The 13931-nt window shown below is 42.4% G+C and overlaps 1 protein-coding gene across 18 annotated transcripts in view; it reads left to right on the top strand.

Moving 5' to 3' along the window:
• eya1 (EYA transcriptional coactivator and phosphatase 1) overlaps nucleotides 1-13931 on the top strand; it is a 274463-nt gene that overhangs the window by 237623 nt on the left and 22909 nt on the right. For all 18 annotated transcript variants that reach the window (XM_068031998.1, XM_068032001.1, XM_068031999.1 and 15 more), the window contains 3 exons: nucleotides 6242-6300; nucleotides 6417-6577; nucleotides 12038-12152. In XM_068031998.1, coding sequence (XP_067888099.1) covers nucleotides 6242-6300; nucleotides 6417-6577; nucleotides 12038-12152 — 335 coding nt within the window. The remainder of the gene's footprint in view (nucleotides 1-6241; nucleotides 6301-6416; nucleotides 6578-12037; nucleotides 12153-13931) is intronic.

The following is a 13931-nucleotide window of genomic DNA, read 5'->3' as shown; positions in this document are numbered from 1 at the left end:
TTCTATGGCCCCCCACCTCCTAGTCATGGTCCCACAAACAGGACATGGGAGCAGTAAAAATAGAAAGTGCTGGCAGCATCTGTGGAGAGAGAAACAGAGTTAACGTTTCAGGTCTGTGACCTTTCAACAGAACATGGGAGGAATGGCCATTTAATCTGTTTTAATGATGTTGACTGAGGTAGAAATGTTGGGAGAACTTCCTGCTCTTCTTCAAATAGTGCTTTGAGATCTTCTTCTTCCATCCAAACTCGCAGACAGAAGCTTTGGTTTTGCATATCATCTAAAAGATAAAAACACTGACAATGCAGCAGATCTGCAGTACTGCACTGAAGTGTTAGCCTACATTATGTGCTCAAAACCTAGAATAGAAAGTCAGTGAGCACAAAACATTTTTTTACCCAAGTCCAAAAGAGAGAAATTTATATAGTGCCGTTCACATGCTTAGGACATTTGAAAGCGCTTCACAGCCAATTACAAATGTTTGAAGTGTAGTCACCTTGTAATGTTGGCAAGTGTAGCATCCAATTTGCACATAGTAAGATCCACAAAACAGAGATGAATGATAATCTCTTCTTTTAGTGGTATCGGTTCAGGGATAAATGTTAGCTAAGAGAACTCCCTTCCTCTTCTTCACATAGTGCCAATAGATCTTTCGCATCCATCTAAACAGATATCTTCCAAATACTGCATCAAAATATTTTAATTTTCTTCCTGACAGTTGGACGTTTGAGCAAAACACCAATAACTTGGTCAAAGAAGTGGGTTTAAAGGAAGGTCTTAAAGGAGATGGAAGTGGAGAGGCAGAGAGACTTGATAGGGAATTCCAGAGGATGAAGCCTAGCATCTAACGGCACTGCCACTAATGGAAGGCCAAGGTGCAATCGGACAAATGGAGAATTTGAGATGGCTTTTGGAGGGGTTTATGTTCAAGTAGTAACAGGGATGTTCTGAAAAATTAACAAGGGAGCTAATAAATCAACACCTACACATTTGGATAAAATGAACTTTTGGAATAAGTTGTAACATGCAACAAATTCAATGGAGATATTGAATGAAGAGACCAATTGGATCGACAAAAGGTAAGCAGTAGATGTAATTTATATTTAGAGAAGAGATTCAGTAAGATATTTACCAAGAAGCTTGCTAGAAAACTTCAAACACTATAAGAAATGGAATAGCATGGATAGAAAGTTGGCTGACAGACAAGAAATGAATGGTATGGGCAAATGGGTGTTGCTGGATTAGAGAACAGTTAGATGGGGTGCAACCAAGCATCAATACTAGGTCCATTTTAGTTATAGTTATATATAGTTGATTTGAATTTGAGCATCGGGATTACAATGTAAAATTTTCTGACAGCACAAATGTAGGATGTTTTGCCAACAGTAAAGAAGACAATAAAAGACTTCAGGAAGGCATAGACAGAATAGTCAAATGCACAGGCAGGTGTAAGATGAAATTTAATGTAAGTATGACATAGTACATTTTGGGACTATACACTAAAATGAAAGATGCTGAAGAATATGGAAATGCAACAAGATCTGTTCAAATTCATAAGTACCCGAAAGTGAAACTTCAGATAAATAAAGCCATAAAAAAATCAACATGTTGGATTTTACAATTAGGGACATAGGGCTGAATTTAGTGCAGCCAGTGGGGGCCCTGATGCTGGGCCTAAAAGGTGAAGGGAGCCTGGCCTCAGCCCTTCGGAGCCCTCCGGTGCAATTCAACAGTGCTCGGGCACAACTGCCCAGTGCCAGCATCCCCCATCCCTTTAAGGACAGGGATCCCACCTCCCAGAGCTGCTGGCCAATCAAAGCACTGGACCAAAGTTAAGTGTGGTGGGGTCACCAGGGCCAGTCTGGTAGGCCCTGGGGAGGGTGGGCATTGAGGGTGGAGTGGGGGTGGGGGACGGTTAGCGGAGGGGCTGCTGTTGCCGCTGGGGGCCCTCCTTGGGCCACAGATTGCCCACGGAGGAGGCCCCCCCCCCCAACTCCACAGGGAGGCTGCCTTGCTTTACTGGGCGACCTCCCTGCGTGGCAGAGGCTTCCTGCCACAGGTGTAATTCCAGCGATGGCTAGTGATTGGTCACTTAAGGGCCTCAATTGGCCTCTGGGCAGGAAAGCAATCTTCAGCCTTTCCTGCCCCTAATTTAATTGAAGGCAAAGGGAAGGCAACAGGCCCTCGCCTTCTGTTGCTATTCTATGGGACCCCATCTCCTAGCCCGTGTCCCAGGGGTCCATTAAATTCTGCCCATAAGGTGCAAGCGTAAAGAATTAATGATAAAGTTATGCAAAACATTAGCTAAGATACAGTTAGAGTACAGTATACCATTTTGTGCACCCCATTAAAGAAAATTATTCATGCCTTACAGAGAGGGCACAGGGTTGAGAGACTTGATATACACAATTTATGTCTACAGGAGCAAAGACAGCCAATAGGAGTCTTAATAACGTGAATATGGAATGACTAGTTCCTCCAGTTGGGGAGTTAGTGAGGAAGAGTGATCAACTTTACAATTGTTACTTTAAAATGAGGAGGGAGGTCAGAATTAATGTATTTGCTCAGAGGGTTGTTGGAGCATGGACTGCTTTATCACAGGCAGTGGTTGAGGCAGAGACCATTGTATGTTTTGTGGGGTAAGTGTTGAATATTTGAAACAGAGGAAGATAAAGGGTCATGGAGAGAACACCAGGCTATAGTATTAGTTTTGAATTGCTCTAGCATAGAGCCAGAACAAACAGAATGGGCCAAATGCTCTCCTTCTGTGGTATTAACTTCTGCAATTTCTAATAAATTAAGCTATGCTTTCCTTGCAACTTTGGACAGGCTAGATAAAATAGTCCCTGAAGGCAGAACACTTATTTCACCTGACAGGAATGGCAATTATACGTTCCAAATAAGGGACAAAGAAACAATAGTTAGAATCTGTAATCACACCATGTGTAGTGATCGTTAAAGCTACCATATTTAATCTCTCCCACAGCTAGTGACACAAGCTCCCATCTGTTGAATGTTTTACTTAAGTAAGAAGAGTGACAAGTGGCGTCACATAATTATAGAAGGCTTGCTTTCTGAACAATGCTTCAAACAGTTGCCTCAATTTGTGGCTGACAATCCAAACAAAGCAAGCAGGAGAAAACAAACACAGGATGTTGAAGAAGAATAGCCATAATAGATTCATTAACAGGCAATTAGTAGATGATTGGAAACTGGAGTTCACTAAATAGCTCCTGGTAATGGGCTTTTGTCACTAATGATGTTAACTGTGTAATTTCAGGTTTTGCTTCTGTTTAAGCACGCAAGCACTCGGATTATAGCGTGTGTGATTGTTCGGGAGCAACTGAATGTGTCTATCCCTTCCTTAGCTGTGCCCTTCGTTCTTTTCTCTCTGCCTGCATTTCACTAGTCTCTCAGATGCTGCACCATTGAATCAGCTCTGCCCATGACAAATTGGCAAAACCATCATATTAGGGGGGTTTTCATGAGTTGTCTTGAAACAGATTAAACAAACAACTTAAAACGTTCCTGAACCGTGTCTTCAACTGGTGACTTATGTTTTAAAATGTTAAATTCACAGCCCTCCTGTGAGGCCACATTGACTTTCTTTCTCTCTTATCTGAAGTTGTTGACCTATAGGAAGGAGGAGAAGGTTACAGGGTCAAAGTCTTTTCCTCCTTGGCCTTCACTGCTTGCTGGGAGAGGTTTGATTGCAGAATAGATGTATTAGAACAGAGGTTGAGGGTCAGGATTTTAATTCTGTTAAGGAACAGCTGGTTTTAGTTTCTCTGCACTCCACTCCCTCCCTTACCCACAAATCCACCGAGATGAAAAATGTGTCCTGAAGAAACCAGTAAAATGAAAATGTTCAAGGGTAAAGTTTTATTTGCATATTTGGAGAGGATTACAAAATATTTTATGTCCAACTAAAGCAGCATACTCCACTGTAAAAGATAAGATTCACTGCAGCAGTATCAGATATACTGCAACTTCTGATATGTTTCCATCTTTCTCTCTCTCCCTCTCTCTTCCTCTGTAATAGAAAAACCATATAAAATACCAGCCCTGTAATGGGCCCCTCATTATAACACATATTTTGTATGATTTCCAAATACAACCTTGTAGAATGGGTCTAGCATGCTTTATTAGCAGTGCCCAGTGTTAAACTCTTTTGCTATATACAATTTAACAAAACATGAACACAGAACATCTACGGCAAACTGGTTGCAGATTTTTTGTCTACTTGCCTTTTAAATGCAAGCCTGAGGCAATGGTGGTGTGTGGCACAACAGCAATCAGGGGTCATAATTCCATTGGCAGTTTGCATCAGGTTCAATTTTTCTAGCATGCAGTATCCAACAACAGTAAGTCTGTGTTTTGTTACTTTGAAAATTGACTGAAATAACTTAACTGAACATGATATTTAAATTCAAATCATAACAATGAAATGGAAAGTAAGAGATTTCATTTGCAACCGTTTTGATCTTTTTAAAATATAGGAAAAGGGATTTTAAGACATCATTCAGGCATAACTAAGATATCAGTTCAAAACCTACTTGCAAATTTAATTTCGAGTTAGCAAAGTAACCCATAAAGAGTAACTTTGCATTTGTTTTCTTTCAGTTCTCATTATTTTCTTACTTAATCATTTGAAGATGATTTTATTGAGAAACATGTTTTCAATTATTTTTGTCTGAAAGGAAATTCAGCTAAAACATGTCAGATATTGCAATGTGATCAGAATAAAATCTGGGGAATAAGAACATAAGTGGGTTTTTACCTGTGAGAGAAAATTAAGAATAATAGTTTTATTATATTTGTCCAACATCCAGTACTGGATGAGCAGAAATTTCTTCCAATTAAATTTTGGGAAGACCAAAGCCATTGTCTTCAGTCCCCATCACAAGCTCTGTTCCCTAGCTACAGTATCCATCCCTCTCCCTGGCAGCTGTCTGAAGCTGAACCAAACTGTTTGTAACCTTGGTGTTACAGTTGGCCCCGAGATGAGCTTCCTACCATATATCCACGTCATCACTGTGACCGCCAATTTCCACCTCTGTAACATCGCTGACTCTGCTCCTGCCTCAGCTCATCTACGGCTGAAGACTTCATCCATGCCTTTGTTACCTCTATACTTGACTATTCCAATGCGCTCCTGGCTTGCCTCCCAGGTTCTACCTTCTGTAAACTTGAGATCATCCAAACCTCTGCTGCCTGTGTCCTAACTTGCACCAAGTCCCGTTTATTCATCACTCGTGTGCTCAGTGACCTACACTGGCTCCAAGTTAAGCAATGCCATAATTTTAAACTTCTCTTTCTTGTTTTCAAATCCCACATGGCCTCGTCCCTCCCTACCTCTCTAATCTCCTCTCCAGCCCTTCAACACTTTGAAATCTCTGTGTCCCTCCAACTCTGGCCTCTTGATTGTCCCTGATTTTAATCATTCCACCATTGGCAATCGTGGCTTCAGGTGTCAAGGCCTTAAAGCTCTGGATTTCCCTCCCTAAACCTTTTTCTCTTCTTCTCTTTCCTCCTTTAGTATGCTTCTTAAAACGCATCTCTCATCGGTCCTAATATCATCTTCTGCGCCTCGGTGTCAAATTTTGTTTGATAACGCTCTTGTCTTGGGACGTTTAGCCATACTAAAGGTGCTATATAACTACAAGTTGTTGTTGTTGTTGAACATAATACTTGCTTTTATAGTGCTCAAAGAAGTAACTAATACCTTCATGTATCATCAACTTTCAGTCCTTTAGGAATCTCTTCTGTGTTTGAAAAAGCACTCAACAGCAGGTACCTGCTAGTAGAAGAATATGACACTAATGAATGTTAAAACATGTTTCCATTAACTTTGCTGTCATTGTCCATACCAAGTGGTGCTTCAGTGAATCATAATTTTTTTATAATAAAGCAAAGAAAATGGTGACTTTTCAAGGCTGCCATCTTATCCTCCTTGAGTACAGATTATTTCATGCTCGTTTGTTTTAAAATTGCACTATTAGAGCCATGTTGATTTTATTCATATGCTGTGTTTGTATGAATAAAAATAAATCAGCAAATATTATCATTTAGATTTTGCAAGCATGTTTTGATAAAGCAAATAGTCAAAATAGTTGGACAGAAATTTAGCCATATGTACAAATTCCCCATTTGTGGCTGTTGTTTTCAAAATTGTTTCAAACAGAATTTAAATTCAGTCCTATATTTCAATTATCTTATTAGCATTTTTAATTCTTCACAGGAATGTGATCAAGTTCACATTGATGATGTATCATCAGATGATAATGGGCAAGATTTAAGGTAGGTTAATCACTAAAGAATAGAATTTACTTCTTAGATAAGAAAATATGTTATGTGACATAACACAAGTGTCTATTTTTCACTGATGGCAGTCTCATTTGTGTTCATTCACACAGCACTTATAACTTTGCAACAGATGGCTTTCATGCTGCAGCGACTAGTGCAAATCTTTGCCTAGCAACTGGTGTGCGTGGAGGGGTTGATTGGATGAGGAAGTTAGCTTTTCGCTATCGAAGAGTAAAAGAAATATACAACAACTACAAAAGTAATGTTGGAGGCAAGTAGTCTAATTTTCTATCATGATATAGTTGGTTAACTTGCAAGGAATTAAAGTTTTTAGTAAGTAACAAGGATAATGGCAAGTAGACTTTTTATAGTAATTTGTGAATACTGTTTTGCTAAATATTGGATTGATGATAATTACTCTGATAGTTATGGTCCCTGATACCTAGTAAAAATAATGGGCTGGATTTTACAGACCCTCTCTGTCATCGGAGTTCGTGGTGGGGGGGGGGCCAGAAAATGCCTCCGGGAGAGGGCCGCCACGCACCCCAATGCCGGGAGGGTCCGGCCCGATATTGCTGGTGGCAGCAAGACCTCATGGCGAACCCCCCTGCCGCTTGCAGATGGAACCCCTATTAACATATTTAAATAAATTTAAATGAATTAATTAATCATACCTGCACAGCCACCTTTCGTCCTGCTGCAATCTTCCTGCTGCTGGCCGGCACTCCTGTGCCTTTGGATCCCCATCTAGGGAAACAAGGCGGAACACTTGTGGGGAGAGGCCAGGAGGTAAGTTTCACAGTACCGGGGGTGGTTGGGGAGGGGGGAGTGGGGGGGCAGGTGGGGAATGGGGCCAATGTAGCATCATTGGTGTAGGGGATGGTGGGAAGTGTTTGAGGTGAAAGTTTATGCACTTTGTGGAGGGAGGGGGGTGGTGGGAGGGACGTCAGGTAGACAAGCTAAGTGTATTGGTGGGGGAAGAGGGCAAGTAATTAATTTTATGGTTATTGGGCGGTGGGAGGGGGTAAAGTAAATGTATTTTTTTTTATTCACTGCATCTTTAAATATTTAAATTTAATGATAGGGCTCAAAGCCCTTTAAAAGTGGCGCCACGCCTGCGCACAGGCAGCTGACGCCATTGCCGGGGATGGACAGCCGGCACCCTCCACGTGATCGGGGGGGTGCGGCCTGCCCCGGCTATTTAAATGAGCTGCCACACTTAGGATGGCAGCGGCTCCGCGAAGTGTGGCCAGGCCGCCATTGTTTTCGCCAAATCGGTGACAGATGTGTAAAATTCAGCCAATGACTTGTATAGATAGAATTTTAAAAGTCAAAACTCAAAAGCAATACTTTGTTACTTTAATTTATCTCAGTTTTGGAATAAAATGCCATATTGTTTCTTTTCTTAATCTATTAATATTAGAATATTTAGATCTTTACCAATTATAAAAATTATAAACATGTTGTTACAGTCAGGTGAGGAGAGCTCGAAGGGCTTCCCTCTTTTCCCTCACCTTGTTTGACCGCAACAGGGTTAATTCTTTTTTAAGGTGTATGTACCTGACAATTCAGTGAGTTTTTGATTATTTACGTGCCATGATCATAAAAAGAACTAATCGGACATGTTTTCTTGAGTTTAACAAAGAAACAGGTTCGCTTTTTTGTACTTATATCAATCTAAGTAAAATAATAAACTACGCTCCAACTTGCACATGCACACACACTCGAGGTTCACACACACACAAATATGTTACAGGATGGGGAAGAGTAGATTAATCAAGTTAGAGTCTATAGAAAAAAGGAGTGTCTGTGGAGTTTGGTGATTCAATTGGCTTCTAGCTGAATTCGGTAGTCCTGAGGCTTCTGGTTCGAAGAGATGGATGGCTGATTCGGTGGGTCTTTTGGAGACAGCGTTGCGGAGGATTTCTTTCAAGGGGTCTCTGGTTGCAGCCGGAGTATGCAGAGGTGGTCAGTCAGCAGCAGGATTTGAAGCTTGCAAGCTGGAATGGAGAGAGAATGGAGGGACCCCCACTTGGGTCTGCACCTGTCAGTGTTCAGATGCTTGTCAGCCTGCTGCAGAGAAACACCAGGTTGAAACACACAGATGGGGGCGGGGGGGGGCTTGTCACATGACAATCACCCAGTGACTCAAGCATGGTAGTTAGCAGCGTATTTCATCTTGCAACTAAAACAGCCCATGTCTGGGGATTCCTTTCTCACAACCAGGGTCCTGTTGTTTAAGGGATAGTCTTGATGCTTTGCTAATGGGGACAGGCAGTTCCTTTCAATTTCCCAGATCTTGTTTCTTGCTGGGACGGGGCAGATACTTCGTCCCCACGTCGCAGACCTTGGAATGTAGAATACAGTGTTACAAATTAGGTGGCCAACTTAAGCTGCTAGCAAAGTCACATTTTATCTGTCCCTTTTTAATTTTTCATAAATTCAGGTCTCCAGCTGGTTAATTACAAAATTATCATTCAACATAGCACGTTGGTGTGACAATGTATATATACGCCTTAATCTTGCTCTATGATTATTCAATTCCTCTATGCAGACTAACTTAGTTAAATCAAGTTTATGTCGAACAACAGTATCTGCATTGTACAGGCAATTTGGCATAATATTCTATGCCTTTTTAATAAAACAAATCCAACCAAATGTTTGTGAGTTTGAGTATGCAGGTTGTCTCTTGATCAAGTTCCTATGTTTTGTTTGAAATCCATTATTCTCAGGTATACTGGTATTTGGAGCACACTAGTGAAGTGAAATGTTTGCATGTCAGAAAATGCTACAAAAATCCAGTAGAACTCAACTTCCCCACTTACCCTGTTTGATTTCTGTCTCCATTTGGTCAAATACAAATGTAACCAACAAAAGACTCGATTCAAGCAGGGGTTCACTGGTTAACCATGGAGATCCGTGTTGTTCTACCCGGCTGCCCGAATGTGGATTTGTGGCACTCAAGGGGAGGAATTTTATGCTTTGCACCATGGCGGGTTTGGAGGCAGGGAGAGCACATAATCCAGTGGGATGATGGTGGCGGTTACCCCACCACCTTCCCACCTCCACCAAAATTAAGTTCAGGGTGGAAAGGCCTATGAATGCCTTCCCGGGGGGCGGGGCATCCCTCCTTAAAAGGCACAGTGCCTGAACAAGGGACCTGGCATCAGGATTTGGGGGGGGGAGGGCCCCGCTGAGAGCCACTCTCCCTTCCTTGCTTCCGATCTCTCTGCACCTATCTCCTCTGCGACCCCCACCCCTCCCGCCTCAACCTGCCTGCGGCCTGGGTCCAACACTGCTCCTGAGCCTCGGGTGGGTGCTTCACCAGCAGCAGCCACTGCGGAGCTCAATTAAAGAGCTGGCAGGTCTCAGAGGGTGGAACTTCCATCACTGGGGTCCTTGCTCCTGTGGAAGGCCTGCCACTATCCAGTTAAGTGCCTAATTGGCACTTGATTCAGCAGGCATTCCACAGAAGAGGCAGCGTGGGGTGCTCGGCATCATTTTTGCCAAATGTCGAGATCCCTGTCGACCGGTTAAAACCCCGGCCATGGAAAAGAAAAAGAGTCAAAATATAATTTTTTTTTAAATTATAGAACATAGAACATAGAACAGTACAGCACAGTACAGGCCCTTCGGCCCACGATGTTGTGCCGAACCTTTAACCTACTCTAAGATCAAACTAACTACCTACCCTTCATTCTACTATCATCCATGTACCTATCCAAGAGTCGCTTAAATGTCCCTAATGTATCTGCTTCTACTACCACCGCTGGCAGCGCATTCCACGCACCCACCACTCTCTGTGTAAAGAACCTACCTCTGACATCTCCCCGAAACCTTTCTCCAATCACCTTAAAATTATGCCCCCTTGTGATAGCCCTTTCCACCCTGGGAAAAAGTCTCTGGCTATCCACTCTATCTATGCCTCTCATCATCTTGTACCCCTCTATCAAGTCACCTCTCATCCTTCTTCGCTCCAATGAGAAAAGCCCTAGCTCCCTCAATCTTTCTTCGTAGGACATGCCCTCCAGTCCAGGCAGCATCCTGGTAAATCTCCTCTGCACCCTATCTAAAGCTTCCACATCCTTCCTATAATGAGGCGACCAGAACTGAACACAATATTCCAAGTGTGGTCGAACCAGGGCCTTATAGAGCTGCAGCATAACCTCGCGGCTCTTAAACTCAATCCCCCTGTTAATGAAAGCCAACACACCATACGCCTTCTTAACAACCCTATCAACTTGGGTGGCAACTTTGAGCGATCTATGGACATGGACCCCAAGATCCCTCTGTTCCTCCACACTACCAAGAATCCTGTCTTTAAGCCTGTGTTTCATCACACCATTATCACACTGTCTTTGCCTTTGTCCCATGATCTTTTCAGTTAATCTCTCCAGCTCTCTGTCCTATGACACATCTTTTGTTCTCTTTCCCCTCCACCCCTACTTTACTTGTTTAAAACCTATTACATTTCTAACCTTTGCCAGTTCTGATCAAAGGTCACTGACCTGAAACGTTAACTCTGCTTCTCCATAGATGCTGCCAGACCTGCTGAGTTTTTCCAGCACTTTCTGTTTTTACTTCAGTACTAGGTCATCTGCTTTTTGTGATATATATTAATGATTTGGACTTGAATGTAGGGGGTACAACTAGGTAGTTTGCAGACAATGCAAAATTGGCCGTGTGGTTGATAATGAAGAAGAAAGCTGTAGACTGCAGGAAGATATCAATGGTCAGGTGGGAAGAACAGTGGAGTTCAATCCAGAAAAGTGTGAGGTAATGCATTTGGGAAAGGCTAACAAGGCAAGGGAATACACAATAAATGGCAGGATTCTAAGAAGTGTAGAGGAACAGAGGGACCTTGCAGTGCATGTCCACAGATCCCTGAAGATGGCTGGACAGGTAGATAAGGTGGTCAAGAAGGCATATGGGATACTTGCCTTTATTAACCAAGGCATAAAATAATAGAACTGGGAAGTTATGCTGGACTTGTATAAAGCGCTGGTTAGGCCACAGCTGGAGTACTGCATGCAGTTCTGGTCACTGCACTAAAGGAAAGATATGATTACATGAGAGAGGGTACAGAGGAGATTTACGAGGATGTTGCCTGGATGACTGGAGAATTTTAGTTATGAGGAAAGATTGGATAGGCTAGGGTTTCTTTTCTTTGGAACAGAGGAGGCTAAGGGGAAGCCTAATTGAAGTGTATAAAATTGTGAGGGGTCTAGATAGAGTGGATAGGAAGGCCCTATTTCCCTTGGTTGAGGGGCCCATAACTCGGGAGCATAGATTTAGGGTGAGAGGTAGGAGGTTTAGAGGGGATTTGAGGGGAAATTCTTTCACCCAGATTGTTGTGGGGAATCTGGAACTCACTGCCTGAAAAAGTGGGAGGGCAGAAATCCTCATATCATTTAAAAAGTACATGGATATTCACTTGAAGTGCTGTAACCTACAAGTCTACAGACCAGGAGCTGGAAAGTGGGATAGGCTGGATGGTTATTTGTTGACTGGCACAGACACAATGGGCCGAATGGCCTCCTTCCATGCTTTAAATTTCTATGATTCTGTATATCAGTTGGTAAAATGGATCTTTTCATGATATTTTGTGACAGAATTGCATTGAGTGCTTTAGTATAAGTCTATTAAATATTGGAATAGTTGCTGTTGAAATATAAGTGGTATAAATAACAAATGAATCTTTAACTCAGAATAATTATTTTCTAAATCTTAGGTCTCCTTGGTCCAACTAAAAGGGAATCCTGGTTGCAGTTGCGGGCAGAAATTGAGGCTCTAACAGATTCATGGTTAACACTTGCACTGAAAGTGCTCACACTCATTCATTCAAGGTGAGAGTAGAAGTGAATTTACAGTCTCCAGCAAACTGAAGTCATTCCATTAAAGAAAACATTTTAAAATAAAAGAAATCAGCATCAAAAATAGGTTTATCTAGAAAAAAGACCTTTGAAAAGTAAAGATAGAGAAAGCAAAGCATAAATATGTTTTCTTATTTTTGTTTATAGTTGTGTGCATTGAAAAAAATCAGTTGAAGTGAAGTGGAGTGGTTCAGTGTAAAGCACATTGTGGCTCCATGTAAGGAAAGATTGACTACCCTAGATCTTTTCTGTCTTGAAAAGAGAAAACTAAGAATGTGAATTGTTTCCTTCTGTTCTGTAAAATGCTGTGATTGAAGAAATTATGAATGGTTTGGACAAATTGGATCCAGAGCTTTTATGTCATGTATAGAATTTAACCACAAGGGATCATATTTACAAATTAAACACAACAAAAGAAAATAGGAAATGAAGGAGAAACATTTTTTAAAAAAGGGTGATAAGTAAATGGAACAGCTTGCTGTCACAGGTGGGGGAAAAAAAAACATAATGGGTTTCAAGAAGGAACTAGACAGGTTCCTGTCATCCAATGGGATTCAGGGTTAAAAAAAGGTCACCAAGGGAACACTGTGAACAGGTGGACGAAATGGACTGAAGGTCTTCTTCCGCATGAAACTGTTATAAACTGTGAGAATGTTACTATTAAGTTATGTCACAGGTGGTGGGACATTCAATTTTGGTGGGGGCATAAAACTGGTGGTATCGTACTGGCCGTTCGTTATACACACCACTTGTCCATTGCACACCTCACCCATCTAATATACACACCACCCGATTTTCCTTTCCATTGACTTTAATGGAACTTTTACAACCCACCCAGAGTACTAGAAACTATGGGCTGAATTTAATGAGCCCGCCGCCAGTGCTGGTGGAGGCACGGAAATGGGCACCTTTCCCATGCATCACGTGTGCGGTTGCACCGCCACGATTACGCAGCGGGCGACCATTTAGCATAATGGAGGCAACAGTTACCCCCAAAAACGTGACAGGGGCGGTAGGCAAGACGCCTATTATGACGTCAGCTGACAGCGGATCAGTTGCTGGTGCCACCTTTAAGAGCCTGTCAGCCCTGCAATCACTCCTGCCTTGCAGTCAATAGAAGCTCTTTGTACTGTGAAGCATTAAAATTCACAGCACCTTTTCCTACAACACCCAACCTCCCTCGGAAGAGTGGATAATATGGCAGAGGGTAGACCAAGGGTTGCCCCATGCTTCAATGATGTCTCCCTGCAGATTTTCCTCCAGGCTGCAAGGAAAAGGTGGGAGGTTCTCTTTCCCTAGCGATGGCAAGAAGTCCTCCCGCCTGACCAAGCAAGCTTGGGTGGAGATCACAGAGAAGGTCAACAGCCATGGGGTCACCTGACACAACTGGGTCCAGTGCAGGAAGAGGGTAAGTGACCTCCTGCGTGCAGTCAAGGTGAGTGCTACATTCCAGTGCTCTTTTTGGGGTTTGCATGTGACTACATGACAGGGTGTGTGACATGGTGAGGGTGCCACTACCAGCATGATGACAGACAGGTTACAACCTCATCATGACAGATGCATGACTGCTTCTAATCCACACTCCACTTTCATTCATAGCTCACCCCCAGTAAATCTCATGAAAGCGTGTATCATCATGAGAAATATCAGACCCTCAGTTGGAGACGTTGGCACATAGTAGCAGAACTGTCATGGTTATACTTGTGCCAAATTATAATTTCTCTAAACTCCCTCTTGCAGAAGAAGAGGGCC

Source organism: Heterodontus francisci, chromosome 5 (assembly GCF_036365525.1).
Source record: "Heterodontus francisci isolate sHetFra1 chromosome 5, sHetFra1.hap1, whole genome shotgun sequence".
Lineage (NCBI taxonomy): Eukaryota > Metazoa > Chordata > Chondrichthyes > Heterodontiformes > Heterodontidae > Heterodontus > Heterodontus francisci.
This window is presented reverse-complemented; position numbering and strand designations above follow the sequence as displayed.